The sequence below is a fragment of the Hesperophylax consimilis genome, chromosome 29, assembly GCF_061612785.1.
Source record: "Hesperophylax consimilis isolate HC1 chromosome 29, BYU_Hcon_1.0, whole genome shotgun sequence".
Taxonomy (NCBI): Eukaryota; Metazoa; Arthropoda; class Insecta; order Trichoptera; family Limnephilidae; genus Hesperophylax; species Hesperophylax consimilis.
The window spans coordinates 13,517,418-13,534,224 of NC_142864.1; the positions used below are offsets into that span (position 1 = coordinate 13,517,418).

At 32.2% G+C, this 16,807-nt stretch overlaps 1 protein-coding gene across 3 annotated transcripts in view; it reads right to left on the minus strand.

Annotated features, from left to right (window-relative positions):
- Positions 1-16,807, minus strand: part of cher (filamin A protein cher) — a 157,532-nt gene that overhangs the window by 79,188 nt on the left and 61,537 nt on the right. The window contains exons 1-2 of one of the 3 annotated variants that reach the window (XM_089649288.1): positions 5,092-5,327; positions 604-866 (exon numbers count right to left, since the gene is read on the minus strand). In XM_089649288.1, coding sequence (XP_089505414.1) covers positions 604-757 — 154 coding nt within the window. In that variant the 5' untranslated portion in view covers positions 758-866; positions 5,092-5,327. Of the gene's footprint in view, positions 1-603; positions 889-5,091; positions 5,328-10,212; positions 10,328-16,807 lie in introns of those variants that run through there. The other 2 variants (XM_089649290.1, XM_089649291.1) reach the window with 2 other exon arrangements.

Genomic DNA, 16,807 nt, shown 5'->3' on the forward strand with positions numbered 1-16,807 from the left:
AAAGAAATCGGTGGTATGTTTTATTAATTGTAGGTCAACTCGTCCCAGATTGACTGTCTGATGACAAGAAATCGGTGGTATGTTTTATTTTACGTCAACTTGTCTCAGATTGACTGACTGACGACAAGAAATCGGTGGTATGTTTTATTCGTTTTAGGTCAACGCATCCCAGATTGACTGACAGACGACAAGAAATCGGTGGTATGTTTTATTCATTTAAGGTCGACTCACAACATTGGACAGGAGGCTAAAAACGACACAAAGCCAAACAATTTACGCTAGGTCAACTCGCACCAGATTGAAATAAGTGAAAGTTCAATCATTTATCTTTTCGAGGTTAACTTACCCCAGATGGGAGACTGGCTACAAGGCTTCTCCCCTACCTCCAAGTGTAGAGTGACCAGCAGTATGTCCTCCTGGCTGACAGGTCATGGGCCAGGTCTCACATGTTTTTATTATATCTATATTAGGATAACGCACCATAGATGGGAGGCTGACTGCAAGGTCTCTCCACGTGTATGGTGACCAACAGCATCTCCTCCAGACAGGAGAGGTCAATGGTCAGGTCACAAGGTGTATTATAAATGTATTATGACAACTCACCCCAAATGGGAGGCTGGCTGCAAGGTCTCTCCCCGTCCTCCACGTGGATGGTGACAAGCAGCATGTCCTCTTGGCACGACAGGTCGATGGCCAGGTCACAAGGTCTATTAGTGTTCATGGTCACCGGCCCCTCGGGACCACCGTCTTTTTTCATTTCGTCCCTGTACTTTCACGTGTCAAGATAGCATTCTAGTGTCAACTTTACCAATTCTCACTGTATAATTTTTTCTTTTTACACAACACTTCTATTTTAATTTATTTTGCTGACCAAAGAAAAATATAAACCTATACAGGGTGTAACAGTACGTACCCGAAGGATTTTAACCAAAGATTCATGAGCATGTTTTATTTGAAGTTAACAATAATATATTTTTTCATCACGAGTCGCAACTGATTAGTATTGCCTAACGGGTCACGTGATACGCACGCCATCTCGTTCTAGCAGTACGGTAACAGCAGAGAGAGAGCGAATATCACGTGATCCCGTCGCGACGTGTAGCCGTGCCATCAGTGGCGATGTGTGATGAAACATTTTTTTTGTTGTTTATAATTTTAAAAAATATACTATCGGACATCAAAATGATATAATATACGTTTTTTACCTCAAATATTCGCTGATTAAAATCCTTCGGGTACGTGACGTTTCACCCTGTGTACATTATGTATATTAATAGTTTTCTTCAAAGAAATAATCCCCGGTGTAAACTAACAATATTTGACTTACTCTAACTACAATCATTATAAGCAGAAAAGATGAGCATTTCTCAAACGTGTTAGAATTTTTTTTATACTATAACGAAAAAAATAATGTTTATAACGTTTCTAGTATTCGTAATAAAAAAACTTTTGTTGTTTTGAAGTTTAATTTGCAGAACTCCGTTTCAAATATTTTTTTTAAATACAAAACTTATTACGAGTGCCAGCTGTTTCGTCTTCAAATACAGTTTGATAGTGCCTTAAAAATAACCCATCAGAGCTTCAAAAAATAAACCCTTTTTAAATACATCCAATTGAAATTCGATTTTGTTTTCGTGAATGTATAAAACAAATCTCGGAAATGGAAATTAACCCTCTTCCCGACCTCCGATCAAATTGAAACTTGGAAAATAGACTTGTTGTTGATGACAATGCATTACATCAACTTTTGGCGGCAATCGGGTAAACACACACGTGGACATATATATAAGCATTTCTTTGAAATTGGATTACATTACAGCAGTTAATATACTAAATAAATGTCGGTCCTGCCCAATCGGGATATAGCTAAGTTGTTAACGCGATTGATTCCAGTCTCTGGGGAGGAAAGATCAATCCAGTATATTTTTGGTAAATTTTGGATAGGGCCTGACACGCTTATTACGAATAATTTTTAGAAAAAAACTTTATATTCGCCTTAATTACAATAAAAGAAAACTTTTTGCATTTCGGGCGGCGGAAAATTATGCATTTTGATTTTCAATTGCGTAAAACCAAAATTCACTCCGCGAATCGATGTGGCGACATTAGGAACGCACTGTTATGTTGGTATCACTGATGCATTAACAAGAGCTAAATACGACCGTTGCTATCTTCGTGGGATACCTAGGTTTGTGTAACATGGTTTGTGATACAAAGGAAAGTGCCCCTTAATAACGCCTGCTCGCGTCAAGGCAAGAAAAACATCCCAGTTTTCAACTAGTTTACCGGCTACGCTAGGTTTGTGTAACATGGTTTGTGATACAAATCCATTTGTCTTCCACGAAGTTAGCCATAGTCGTATCTACGCAATGTATCGGGGATACCAACATAACAGTGACGTACCTAATGGCAGCTGATTGCCGCCGCATCGATTCGCGAAGTGAATTTTGGTTAACGCAATTGAAAATTTAAATTCATAATTTTCCGCCGCCCGAAATGCAAAAAGTTTTCTTTTATAGTAATTAAGGCGAATATAAAGTTTTTTTCTAAAAAATATTCGTAATAAGCGTGTCAGGCCCTATCCAAAAATTACCAAATATATTAATTATTAAAAAAATATTTGCATAATTTACAGACGTTTTTGTGAAAAAAATTCATTCGAAAAAATTTTCATTACAGATTTTTTAGAAAATGATAGATAGATAGATCTACCGAAAGTTTTAGAGAATTGGCATGGCATTGAATTCGTACTTTATTGTTATGACACGAAACAAAAACAGTGCCAGCATCACATACGCAATAATGCTAATAATTGCAAAATGATCTAATGAGTTTAAATTTTATTAAAAAATTTATTTTTTTTGTACGTATTGATGATAAAAAAATTATGTTCTTGTGATCCTTAATTTTTGGGGAAATAATTGATGTTACATAAGAAGGTAATGTTATTTTACTTTTTTTGCTGCCCTGAATTAGAAGATTACGATGGGTCAATACAAAAAAATCACGTCATAATATTTTTTGTTGACATTAAATTTAAAATAGTTTCGCTGTTTTTGAACGTATCTCAAAATGAAATACGGTTTTTGAAATCATATGAAAGATTCTTTGAGATTGATCAATTAATTTGTTATCATTGTGAAAGTACAAGTTCATTTATTAATAAATAACTTAGTTTCATTCACTTAGTTCGCGTCTTCTCGAACTTATTTCTCGTTCAGTTTGACATTTAAAAAAATCTAGTGCCCCCATATTTTTTGAAATAAAGAATGTTTTAAGGCGATGCACTACGTCGTGTAATATTTTAAATTGAGCCGCTATCAATAACAACCCTTACGTAGATGGCGATAAGGTTTAAATTCCCGCTTAACACCATACGCCTGTTTTGATTTATACAAAAAAAAACATGGCCAAAAAGTGCCATTATTTTAACTTTGTGGATGTTCAGGCATAAATATTTTTTTTCGGTCATTTTATAAATAACTTAATTTGCCACATTATTCAATAAAATCATAACCGAAAATGGGTTCGTAAGTAGGACATTTTGAACTTTAAAGGAGTTTTCATAGGCCTTTAACATAATTTTTTTCTGGGCTTATAAAAAAGACTTATCTAAATAATACTCGATTATTTCAAATGCCAAGATGTATTTTACTCGCAGTATTTAATTAAAGCATCTGAAACATTTCTAGGCGACCAATTTTTCAAACCAAAAACACGTGATTTTGCATTACTACGTATGGCATCGCCTTAAACAATTAAACCTTTTATTTATTTAATACTCGCTTTACACCTAAACATATCTACTAACTAATTTTTTAAGTTGACAGAATCATTATAACGACTGACTAGCATTTTATGAACGGACCTTCTCTATCTTCAGAATCAGGTAATTTTTGTTCATAGTAAATTTTTTTTTTACTTAGTTTAATTACCTACAAAACATATTATTATTCACAAGTTCTTACAAAAAAATGTGTTTAAGACGGAATAATTTTAGAACGAAAGTCACGTTCAAAAAATTCACGTGACTGTTTTTGTTTTCAAAAATTTGCGAATCGTCGATGAGTATTTTGAGAAAATTTGTGACGAAAAAAGCTGTTTCCTGCGTAGGTAGGAATATTTGCATTTCAGTTATTTTGGAATGCGAGGAGTACAGTATAGATGCTTTCGGGAGTCTGTTTCATATAACTAAAACGAACTATCAATTTCTATGAAGCAACAAAAAATTACGAATGTTGATTTCTAGTTTAGTTCGCTATAAATTTAGGAATATTCACATAATTATCAGAATGCAAGAATGAGGTTTATGCCTCTTGATCATAGATACTCGTATATTGCAGCTGACAGTACGCTATCGCATTTACATACATAAACACATACTTCACCACAATGTTCAATTACACATTTGCCGTTATGACGGACTCCGGAATGCTGCCCTAAACGTTGGCTAAAGTAGGAGGTAGCGCAAACGGCATAGTACCCGAAAAATAAATCTCTTTAATACTTTTGCCGAGAAATTCTCAAATCATATCTAAATACATATTAATTGAATACGGAAAAGAGAAACTATTATACTGAAATTTTTGGCGAATATAAAACTTTTTCTAATTAAATAAAGTTTTGATCTTGAACTTGAAAATTTAATGGTCAACGAATCAAACAATATACAAACATCTAATTAATAACAGTGCAAGTAAGTAAGAAAATAAATTAATGGAAATAAAATGTCCAAGTGTTCCTAAATCATCACCATTATAGCATCTGTTTAAAAAAACGCGTATTTTAACAAAACTATAATAATATCAATACAGAATCATCACAGACCACCCAAAAGCACAAACTGTGAAAACCCGACAAAAAATAGAAAATCCAAGATGGCCGACTCAGACAAACGGCGACATAACCTCAAACCAAAACTTTCATCAACACTGACTTTAAAATAACAAATACATTAAAATCCTCGTGAACCGAACGTTAAAACTTAACAATAACACAACATGACGAACAAACAATACATTAAAGTTATAAAAATAACTTTTAAACTTGTGAAATCAATGTAAAACGTCGGAGTTCGAAAAGTTTCTTTACCATGTAAACAAAAGACTATCGAATTATTCGCGTCACTTGTTTTTTACGTTTTCACCAGTTTTCAGCACTTTTTTAGAGTTTTTCTTGCGGTATTTCGTAGTTTTTAATATTAGACAGTTGATTTTGTTGGATTATTTAAAGATGGCGCAGTTCTGTCACGTCCAGAGCGTTTGTTGGTCGCGGTAGTTTTTCCAACGGCCCGCCATCGCCAGTTTATTTCGTATTTTTATTTGACGTCCCAAAATAAGTCTCGGCGGAGTATGAATCTCCAATCTCCTTGTGTACCGCCATGTTAGCTACAGGAAGGGGCGAGATACAGGAAGCTCGCAAAGAAGTTACACGTTTTGTCTTTGTAGAAGTTAAAGCTTTTGGGAACATAAATCTTTACAAAAGTTTCTCACTAAAAACGGTATACTTAAATGACGTTTCTTAAAGTTATATTAATTTTCATGTTAACAATATAAATTTAGTGTTGTTTCACAAAGCTAAGCATTTTATTTGTTAGTATACTACAGGGTTTTCCAATAAGAGGTGTTATTTTGAATAGCCCGCTATTTCGGTAGATGTTACTTTTGAAGCTGTCATTTTTTGACATTTGACAAGTAGAAACTACGTCATTAATAAAAATGGACCGATACACGCTTCAACAATGCATTGAAATTATTAAAATTCACTTGAGTGAATCAAATTCAAATCATCTTGAGTGATGAGGCCCATTTCCACGCCCTGTCAACAAGCAAAATTGTCACATCTGGGGCTCGGAAAACCCAAGAGTTATTGTTGAAAAGCCTCTCTTTCCTCAACGTGTGACTGTTTGGTGCGGTTTATGGTCCGGCGGAATGCAGTGCCCGAAAATATATTTTTACGACTTAATTATAAAACATCGACTTTTCTCTACTTTCTATAAATATATGTAAACCTTAGGAAATCTGTAAATGATAGTGAAAACCCTATCAAATCCGTTCCGTAGTTTAGAAGAACTAAGCGCACAAACAGACAGACGCGGATAACGACTTTATTTAGAGATTTTGTTTAATCGGCAAATTTCAAAATTATATGGAAGATTGCAGTCGAATAGTCAGACTTAGAAGAGATGAGATGTTGAACGGAGGGGAGGCAATTCCATATTATGATGATAAAAGAGAGGATATTTGTATAGAGAGGGACAACCACAAAGTTATCTAAAATTTCTAATTCTAGATCACAGAATGTACAATCTCTTTTTTTGTATTAGGCAATTCACCCTAAAAAGAGTGCTATGTGCCGTTAAAGTTAAGAGAAATGGTTATAATTTTATGGGAAATCTATACGGGAATAGGAAATCTCAAATATTTAAGTCATTCAAGTCTATGAACTTGTATAGAACTGAGAAAATATGTACAATCTTAAAAAGCTGAGAAGGAATGGAACAATGTCCAATCCGCATTCGAATAAGTGAGGACATTTGTTTTTTGGAGATGTTTGGGGGAAGTGTTGATACAACGATGGGTATAGTGAAATAAAGTGTCTTATATTACAAAACTTCATGTCATCCATACCAAATTAATTTTAGAAAAGAAAATTGAGTTTAATGAGAAAAGTAACAACTAAACGTTTCAGAAATAAAGTGTTTTTCTCCTTACCTGCTTACTAGTTTTCTAAATGAATAATTCATTGTTTTAAATTAGTACAATTTATATTTCAAACCTTACATATATGTCTTTAAAAAATAAAGAACGGGTTGTATCAATGAATTTGAACAACTCATCAAATTTTAAAGATAATGTTCAAGTTCTGTAAAGGTTCTTTTAAAGTTCTGTTAATATAACATTATTGGCTAGTTGTTTTAAAAAACAAAAATAATAGCAGAACTTGAAAATTAACTTCGAAATTTGATGAATAGTTCAAATTCTGTGAAAATTCTGTCACAGTCTATAAAGATTACTCTTTCGATTTCTTTCTATTTCCGTAATGAGTAAGTCATATTCGTGTTCAGCTTAATTTCGGAAAAAATGCAAAATTAATAAAACCATACTTATCTGAGATGAATTTGTACACACCGCGTACAATTTTACCTTCGCTAGACAAGGACAAGCGTTTAGTTAGGGAGAATTAGTTTGAACCTTGTAAGTTTAAATAGACATCTCGTTGCCTGTTCGACGTCTGGCTGCATCTTTCGACACCGGGTCATTAGTCGATTAGCTGACTGGGCTTGTCGATAAATACCTACTCGACAAAATATTCAGACCTGACAAAGCGACTGCCACTCGTTAAATTATAAAACAATGTTTATATATTTTTTCGTTGCATGGTCAGATTGTCGCACATAGTAATTTGTAAGTTTAGTGTTTTGTAGGAATAATTTTGTGGCCCAAATTTGAATTAAAAATACTCCGAACGCGTATGCAAGGAAGAAATCTTACAAATCTTATTTTTAATTTGTTGGAATAACACTATTGTATACAGTGAAAATGTGTACCTTGCTAGGAATCGCAAAAGTGAGCACAACTTTCGGGTATTATTTTTTTTCATGATAATAGCACAAAGGATAACAAATTATTATAAGCATTAATTACTCGCCTGAAATATCCATACAAATTAAAATATCTCCCGAGTAGAAATAAATGCCGCCGACGGGAATTGAACCCGCACCTTCTGATGTCTGGTCAGGTGTTCTGGACCACTGAGCAACGTCGGCTTATTCCCATTTTACTCGGGAGATATTTTCAATTTGTATGGATATTTCAGGCGAGTAATTAATACTGATAATTTGATAACCTTCGGGCTTATGGCAATAAATTTAGAACCTCTTAGAATTTTTTAAAACAAATAAAAACGAAAATACGTAATTCTTGTCGTGTTGTATACTGTTTTGTTTGTTTCTCTCTCCTTTTCTATCCCCTGTATTTGGAATCGAGCATATTAATAAGTTAAGTAAGTAAGTTAATAAGTTAGGTAAGTTCCTTTTGCTAATGTGCTTCTGCGTATATTTCTGTTACCTTTTTTGTTTCTTCTTGTTTGCTCTACCTATCCTCCCTTTTTCTATTTGTGTACTGTTTTGTATGTGAAACTTATAATCAAAATACCAATGTAAAAATGTACCTATTAACTCCCACCTATGAATTATAAGTTCCTCTCGTCCTACAATGAGTTTTGTAACTCGTCGGGATTGCTCTAGCAAGAAATAAAAAATAAATTAATAAAAAAAACCTTCTGGCCTCTGACGTATTGAACGTTATATTTTAAAGATTATGAGAATAACTAATAATAAATAACTATTTTTGAAATGCAATAAAATACGCTTTCAAATTTTATTTATATTATTTTTATATTTTGACATAAAAATTTTAAACAAAAGTTTAAAAAATGGCTCTTCTTACATTTTTACACTGAACTAAAATTACTGATGACAAAAAATACACGTTTTATTAGACAAATGTTTTATAAACATTCCTGCTTCCTCACTTTTTGTCGTTTCATGTAAAAATAATTAATGAAAAATTCACAAAGTGAAATATAAATTTATATCAAATTGCGGTCGGAATCTTTAGTTTCTTAGAGGTGTACATTTTAATAATTCTGAGATTTTATTTTCTATATTTTAATATAAATCTTGGTACATTTTCTTTCTAGCGCCATTTAGTTCATATTTCTAACTGTGACAGTAATGGAGAAACAATGATTTCGACAAGATATACCTATGAGCTATTCAAATTAGCCAGAGGAGTTAGTACACAATATATACAAGTTCGTAAAGAGAATTGGCACAGTTTAAAATCGTCATAATGTGAACTATTTGCGCCTATTAACCGCACTTTAAAAGTGTAATTTGACAATCGAACAAATTTCAGGATTTAGTTATAATCCTGGTCACAGTTTCAGCTGAAACTTTCGGATTTGTTCCAGGTTTGAATTCAATTCGAGTATTTATTATTGAATTTAAACCTGGAACGTATCCGAAAGATTCAGATGAAACCCAGTCAAAGTTTCAGCTGAAACTATCGGTTGTGTTCCAGGTTTGAATTCAATAATAAATACTCGAATAAAATTAAATAACATTATATGTAAGATTAAGGACGGGTTGTTTCAGAGAATTTGAACAGTTCAGTGCATAAATAGCAGTATGAAAACACGATGTTCAATTACTATAGAAATACAAGAGAATAAAAATAATAATTTATACTAATAATAAATTTATAGATTATTATTATTATCTCTACTTTGGAGACATGTTTTCAAAATATGTCGAGTTGGTAATCCAAAATTTTCGACATTACACAGATAAAATTACTGATAAAATTTATTGCTAATTTATCAATAATCTCTTCAAGTTCAAATCGAAATCGATATCTTAACGAATGAATTGATTGGATTCATGATAAACTTTTAGAAAAGTACCAATGTTTTGTCACGATGTCGGAACACATGTTCATAAAAATCCTAAAATTTTTGCATTTCGTCATTACATATAATCAAGACAAACTAAGTATACAATATATAGTATATTTGCGACTCATTCCAGAGTGGAAGATACTCTCAGTATCACCCTGGTGTAAGACCAGCATTCAGAATTTAAACGTTGCTTGAAATGACTTTAGCCGTGTTTGATGACCATATCAACATGCCTTCTCTCTTTGTGAACCTAGTATTTTGCTCATGTTCCACACTCCTCTTTTACTCAGACGGGGTATTTCACCATCCTGCTCATAAGCTGTCAGAAGCACTATACATAAGATAAAGTATTATTTCGATTTCACCAAGGCTCAAAAACGTTTATATGTAAGATAAAGTCCCTCTTCACTATAGGGTACTTGAAGCAGCTAATAGTGGTTATATGTCGGATTTGTTAGCCGAGTTTTCTACCTTGTAAACACAATTTTGACAGCTGAATTATATCTGGCTATTGAGAGTTGCAAGATTCAGTTACTATTCCTGTTAAAGTTTCATATTATTGTTTTAATTAGTCGATTAAGTTTCAGTTGGTTTCAGTTTCAAGAAAGAATACGTAAATTGTTCAATAAAAATAATAATACAGTTTTTATAAGGATCGGTTTCGGTTTCTTCCAAAACCTTTTTGAAACGTTCGGTAAAGTCATGGTTTTGGTTTTAGGAATAATCAGTATAAATGTATTAAAGACTTACCTTTTAAGGAGAGTGTAGGAGGTAGCCTTAGGGAGAATCTGAAGGTAGAAGAGAAGGTTGAACCGTAATACCAAACTCGTTGTTCCTCGCCCAGGATAGGGTTCAAATTTCACAACTGAAAGAAAACACAACGTATCATTTAAAAAATGAGTAAATATATATTTTTTTATTGACTATGAAAAATCAATAGGCGAATCTATAATATCGAGCAGAAGGAAGCAGAAAGGAGTGTCAGTAGAATCTGAGATTGATGTTTGCCTGCTAGATCACTTAATTAAATACTGAATAGTTAAATACACAGAAGTATATTTCGCCTGTGTCAATGACTCCTAAACAAGCCCTATTTTAATGACTTTGGATGAAATTCATTAAACAGCTCTAAATTCTTTCTAGAACAAATAATCTATTTCGTCGACCTCTCCGAGCTCTAAGATACGCATAATTTTATGTACCTACATAATTCACAGCGTCAGTTTTCTTAGTCGGCATTGGGGGTCTAGCATTGTGAAGTCGATAACTTTTCGGATTGATAAGCGTAACTATCAATGATTTTATACCTATTTCCCTAGCACTGTCGCACTATTAATATCCAGACAGATATTGATAATGCAAATCGACATTCGCGGGCAACACTGGCGCATCTGCATATGAATTGACATTCCTAAACGTAGGATGGCTACGTAAAAGTTAAAAATACTAATGCAGTTGTACCTCGACATACGAGTGGCCCAACATACGAGTTTTTCGAGATACGAGATACGAGTTCGGTTTAGCAGGTCGGCCGGTAGCGCGCGTGCGCGGCCACGCCAAGAGTTACAGTCAAGGAGATACAAGAGTTACAGTAACAACAGCATACGGATGTTATGCAAGAAATTGGTTTCGAGGAGTCAGAGGAGGAGGAGGTTATTTCTACAAGTGAGATAAAGGAGATCTTAGGAATGTGGGAGAGAGTTTCACAGTTCGTGGAAAAGAAACACCCAGAAAAAGTTGCAACAGGTCGTGTATCTGATCTTTTTAATGACACTTGCCTAACTCATTTCCGGAACATTCTGAGAGGGAGGAAGAAACAAACCTCCTTGGACATGTTTTTTTCTAAACGGCCTACAGGTGAAAGCGAGAAAAATTTAGCGAAAAAGGCAAAGACCAGTAAGGATATCTAATTTATTTATTTACATTCTCTTTTTTGTTTTTGTACAATAAATATTTGTCATTTATAAATACGTTTTTATTATTCAAAACCACGTAACAAAAATAACTGGGGTGGCATTTTGGGGGTTGGAACGGATTAATGGTAGTCTAATTGTTTTGTATGGGGAAATCTGCATCGATAAACGAGTAATTCAAGATACGAGCAAGGTTGCGGAACGAATTAAACTCGTATGTCGAGGTACCACAAATTGACAATGTCGAATTGAAATAATATCTTTAATATACAATGGCAGTCTGCATACACTTTTTGATACTAAAGGGGAGTTCAGTAGTACATGAGGTCATTAGTCATAACTAACAACTTTTGTTTCTCGATGTTGGAACGGAATCAATTGATCGCGTCTTAGATCAATTGATTAAGTCTATGCATGGTGTATACGATTTATTTCAGTTCTAAGAGCTTAGTTAGTTCACACCAATCATTAATAAGCTAGTTATTTTGCATAGCCAACAACATTATCCAAAAAGTTATGCATTTTGACAACTTAATTGACACCTTGGAGACTGCGCTAGAAGTAGCCGCTTTTGTCTCCCGACGAGACAAAAGCGGCTACTTCCGTGCTCGCAAATATCGGTAAATTCAGTGGGCAAAAATATATAATTTATTTTAATTAATTTTGGTAAGAAAGGAAACTCCTTTACTGGAAATAAAACAATATTATTTTGTATGGAAATTTAGCAACCGAACAATGCTCAATATTATTTTAACATGAAAAAACGTTACTGATAAAAACATTAATTTCTTTTGATCGTCTGTCTGTGACTGTTACTCTGGTTCAATGAGCACGGAATTGTTTTGAATTTACGTTTCATTTTCAAAACTGGGAAATATTTTAGAATATTATATTTTTTTATCAAAAAATTATCTTAAATATATTTTTGAAATGTGTATTTATTTTGTTTAAATTTGGTATTGGTTAATTTTGATAATTACAGTCAGATTTCGTGACCGTGCGATAATTATTGTCAAGCTTTATCGTTGAATATCACAGAAAACACATTTTCTATTATTTCCCAAAGTTTGTATATAATTATTTATCGTTTCACTCGATAGATGGCGAACTACCAAATCGAATTTAATGAGAAAACGCGAGTAAGATTTCTTCTAATTATAAAAATATTTAGATTGGTTTGCGTCCTGGCTATGCGGGCGCTTTAGAAACTTACAAGTTTTATCGCTAGGCTAGCGAAAGGAGACCATTTTAGACATTTTAGTAAATGAAGAAATGAGATCACTGAGGCGCACGTGTCGTAAAACCATGTATGATCGTGTGAGAAATATCCGCAAAGAATGCAAGAATGATGTAAGCGTAATGAGTAAGATTAAAATTTTGGCGCGTGGAACGAATGAACGAAGAAAGGAAAATATATGTACATACTCTTTTTCTGATATTACTTTGACATGGCCAAGTATTCAATTCAAATGAATGTGCCATGATTTTGACAACCTCTTCTACGAAGTGTCATCCGAATCTCAGCGAACCAACTCTTCAACGTTGACCTTGGATAAAGCTTTATGTAATGTTTATAAAATCACCCCATAATAAGTTAATTTAAGAAAATGATTACGTGCACATTATGTGCCAATTAAAATTTAGTATCAGCGTTTAAAAAAAACATTGAAAAGTCTTTGGAAATAGTACCCATTAAAATTCTTTTGATGTACGGAGTGACATAGATTTTATTTTGTTATTGACTAAGCGTAGTGAAGTCCTGTTTTACTCGAACGTTTTGTATTTCGTTAGTCTGTAAAAAATTTTGTGTGTTCCTTTTCCTATTTTTAAAATCTCCAACATCCACTTTTTATTTAAAAATATCTTACGTAATCTTTTTCGAATGCGAAATTGCCGTGTTAATATTGTTTAATTGTCATTGAGATAATGACATGTGTTTGGACAAATTATAGGTACAATTACATGTTTGTAATAAGAAAAAAAAAATTGTTTATAATGAAGTGTGTAAGTTATTTAAGTACCTTCGTCTAAATCTTATTATTTGAGATGAATTTTTGATTGTGATTTATTAAATAAGAGAAAATCATAAACATACTTTTTTGGATGAATGCGAATGAATATTATTTTTTTTGTGCACGCAATGATGTGAACCCACGACTTCTAGATTCGTAGCTAAGAAACGTAGCCACACAACCACGGAGGTCGTTGAATGCGGATGTTGTATTTAAAATAAAATAAAAATCATTTTATTTTTATTTTTAATGATTAACTAATAAGAGACAAGGTTTTGTATGCATAGCACAAAGGATAACATACTATTTTTAAGCAATAATTATTAGCCTGAAAATTCTATATAAATTGAAAATGTACATACATAAATATTTTTATAAGTTTTTTATTTATAATATACATTTTTTTTTATTTATTGTTTTTATTTTAGTAATTTGTACATTTAAGTTTACAAATGACTAATTAATTATTACATTCAAATATACTATGTTTTTTTTTTCTTGCTTGATGTGGCTCCTACACAACATCTTGAACTTTTCAATTGGGGCAGACTTAAGGTTTTCCGGCAGCGCGTTATAGTATTTAATCCCTTTATATAATATAGTATTCTGGGTATTCGCTTTGTCCTTCTTTGGTAGCCTAATTTGATTGTACGTCCTAGTTTTATGTTTGTGTATGTCCTTGTTGTATACAATTTTATTCGAAAAATATTTGGGTAGCAGGTTGTTTACAATTTTGTGTAAAAATATCATCGTGTTCAAGGTCAACATCTGTTTCACCGTTAGCCAATTTAGTTCGTTTAACATTTTATTTACTTTTGAATACCTATTTCGTCTGAGTATTGTTCTCATTGCCCTATTTTGGAGAATTTGAAATTTATTTTGCTCTCGGTCGTTACACAGGAAAAGGATAGTTGAGCAGTAATTAAAATGTGGAGCAATAATGGAGTTATAAATGGTGATTGCAGTTTTTTCGGACAGTTTTTGGCGAATTCTTCCCAAAAAAGATATTTTTTTACCAATTTACATGGTGTTTAATAGACATTTACAAGTCACTTATTGGTACGTTGAATCAACATAAGTACATTTAACTGCCTGTTTTGTGGTGACCAATACATTATAGTAATTTTGTATAAAGTGAAAACAATATAATGTAAGATTTTTGGCCTAACTAATAAACGTGTTTCAAATCTTACACAACTAATAACCAACCCTTAACGTAGATTAAATGGTTGTTTCTCAGCTGCACAAAGCAGCATAAAACACGCCCATTAGTAAGGGGTAAAAATAAAAACATTATGAATAGATGTATTTTTTAATGAATGTTAAAAAAAAAAAATTGTTATTTGTTTTTGGGGTGTTATGCCGTGTTGCGCTAACTCCTTCTTTAGCCAACGTTTCGGACAGCATTGCAGTGTCCATCATCAGGGCAGATGTGTTATTTTATGTTTAATGTTTTAATTTCTTCAAAAAATCGCATTTTTCAAAACTAAAAAGGTGAAATATAATCTACTAAATAAAATTTAAATTAAAAAATGTATTTGATTCCTTTTTTGGATTAAAATCCTCAAAAATGATTATTTAAGTACAAACTAAATGTAACATAAGCATTTATAAAGATAAAAGGTGAATGTGATATTTAGATAATATGTGAATGTGACATTTAGATAATATGTGAATGTGATATTTAGATAATTGGTGAATGTGATATTTAGATAAAAGGTGAATGTAATATTTAGATAAAAGTTGAATGTTATTTAGATAATATGTGAATGTGATATTTAGATAAAAGGTGAATGTGATATTTATATAATAACAAAATCATGCTGGAAAGAGATGAATGCATCATAGTAACGAAAATTGAATGGCACCATGTACTTTCTTAAATGTAATATTTTTAGTATAACAGTACATTCAATGTCAAATTCTGTAAACTACCCCCTTAGTAATAAACGTGCTTTAAATTTTACACAACTGATAAACCAACATTTACCATTTATTAATGGTTGTTTATCAGTTGTGTAATATTAGAAACACGTTTTGTAATAAGGCCATTCAGAGTGCAGGATATTTATTCAAGCTGTTTCATGTTTTTTTTTAATTTGATATTTACGTTGAAAAAAATACACAATTTTTGAACTTGTTAACTGTGTGGCACTCCGTCATAACATGATGCATGTTTGCCAAGTAAATTTATTATCTTGATGATTTCTGTGCTAAGATTTTTAATGCATTATAGCAAATATGGAATTATATAAATTAAAGTAAATCGAATAATCATAACTCTCAATAATTTTGTTGGAAATGCTAGTTATTTCTTGAGTTGCGATCGAAGAATCAAAATTATATTTTTGCTACCTCACGCAATATGTATGCGATTGGTAGGTATGCATTCGCAAAGACTTGGTGGATAGGAAATCTCAAAAATCAAATCCTTACCCAATGTACCCATCTCAAAATATCACCATAACCGGTACAATTGTTGCAAGATGTCAATAAAGTGACATTGTGCTCATTGGAAGCTTACCAGAACTCAGTGAAAAATAATACAACAGACAGGGAGGATTGCTATTGTTGTTGTTGATACATTATTTTACAATATTTCATATTTTAATTCAGTAATGTTGGCCTCACTGGGTTGTTTACCCGTGCAGAGGCCCCCATTTTATAATATAAGAATTTATACATTAAAAAAAAAGAAAAACAACATTAAAATAAAGATAAATTTAAACTAAAAATAAAGATTAACAATTAAAATATAATTATCACACTAAAAGAAAAATATTAAAAGGGAATGTAAATCGGCATTTATAATGATTTATGTGTTTGTGCGTGTTGCGTGTTTTATATTTTTTTTTTGTTGCGTGTATATGTTTTATTCTTTTATGTTATAGAATTTTGGTAATATTGTCTTTTTGTTCTTTTATCCATTTTTTTTTTATTTTGTGTTTGAATTTATTTTTATTTTCCTCAATTTTTGTTTCAAGTTTTAGACTGTTGAATGCTTTAATAGCGTGGTATTTATGGTGTCTTTGTCCAAAGGTAGTGTTTACCGTCGGAGTTTTTATGTTTTCTTTGTACGCTTGTATATTTATACAATATAACTTAACATATAACTTATATACAATATAACTTAACATATAACTTATATACAATATAACTTAACACAGAATTTATATTTTAACATTATATTTCGAGTGAGTGCATTTAGAATGCTGCAGACTTTGTGACCCCAACTGCGACGAGTGAATTCCTTTTTTTTCTGAACTCCGATATGGGCTTATCTTATGTCCAAATCCTAAGTTAAAAGACTAAGGAATACTGTAAAAAAAATTTTTTCTGTAAAATAAGCCGTTTTTCTTGTTTGAAATATTCTAAAACGGTCGTGACTTGTATTAAATCTTTCCTATCGAATTGTTGGCA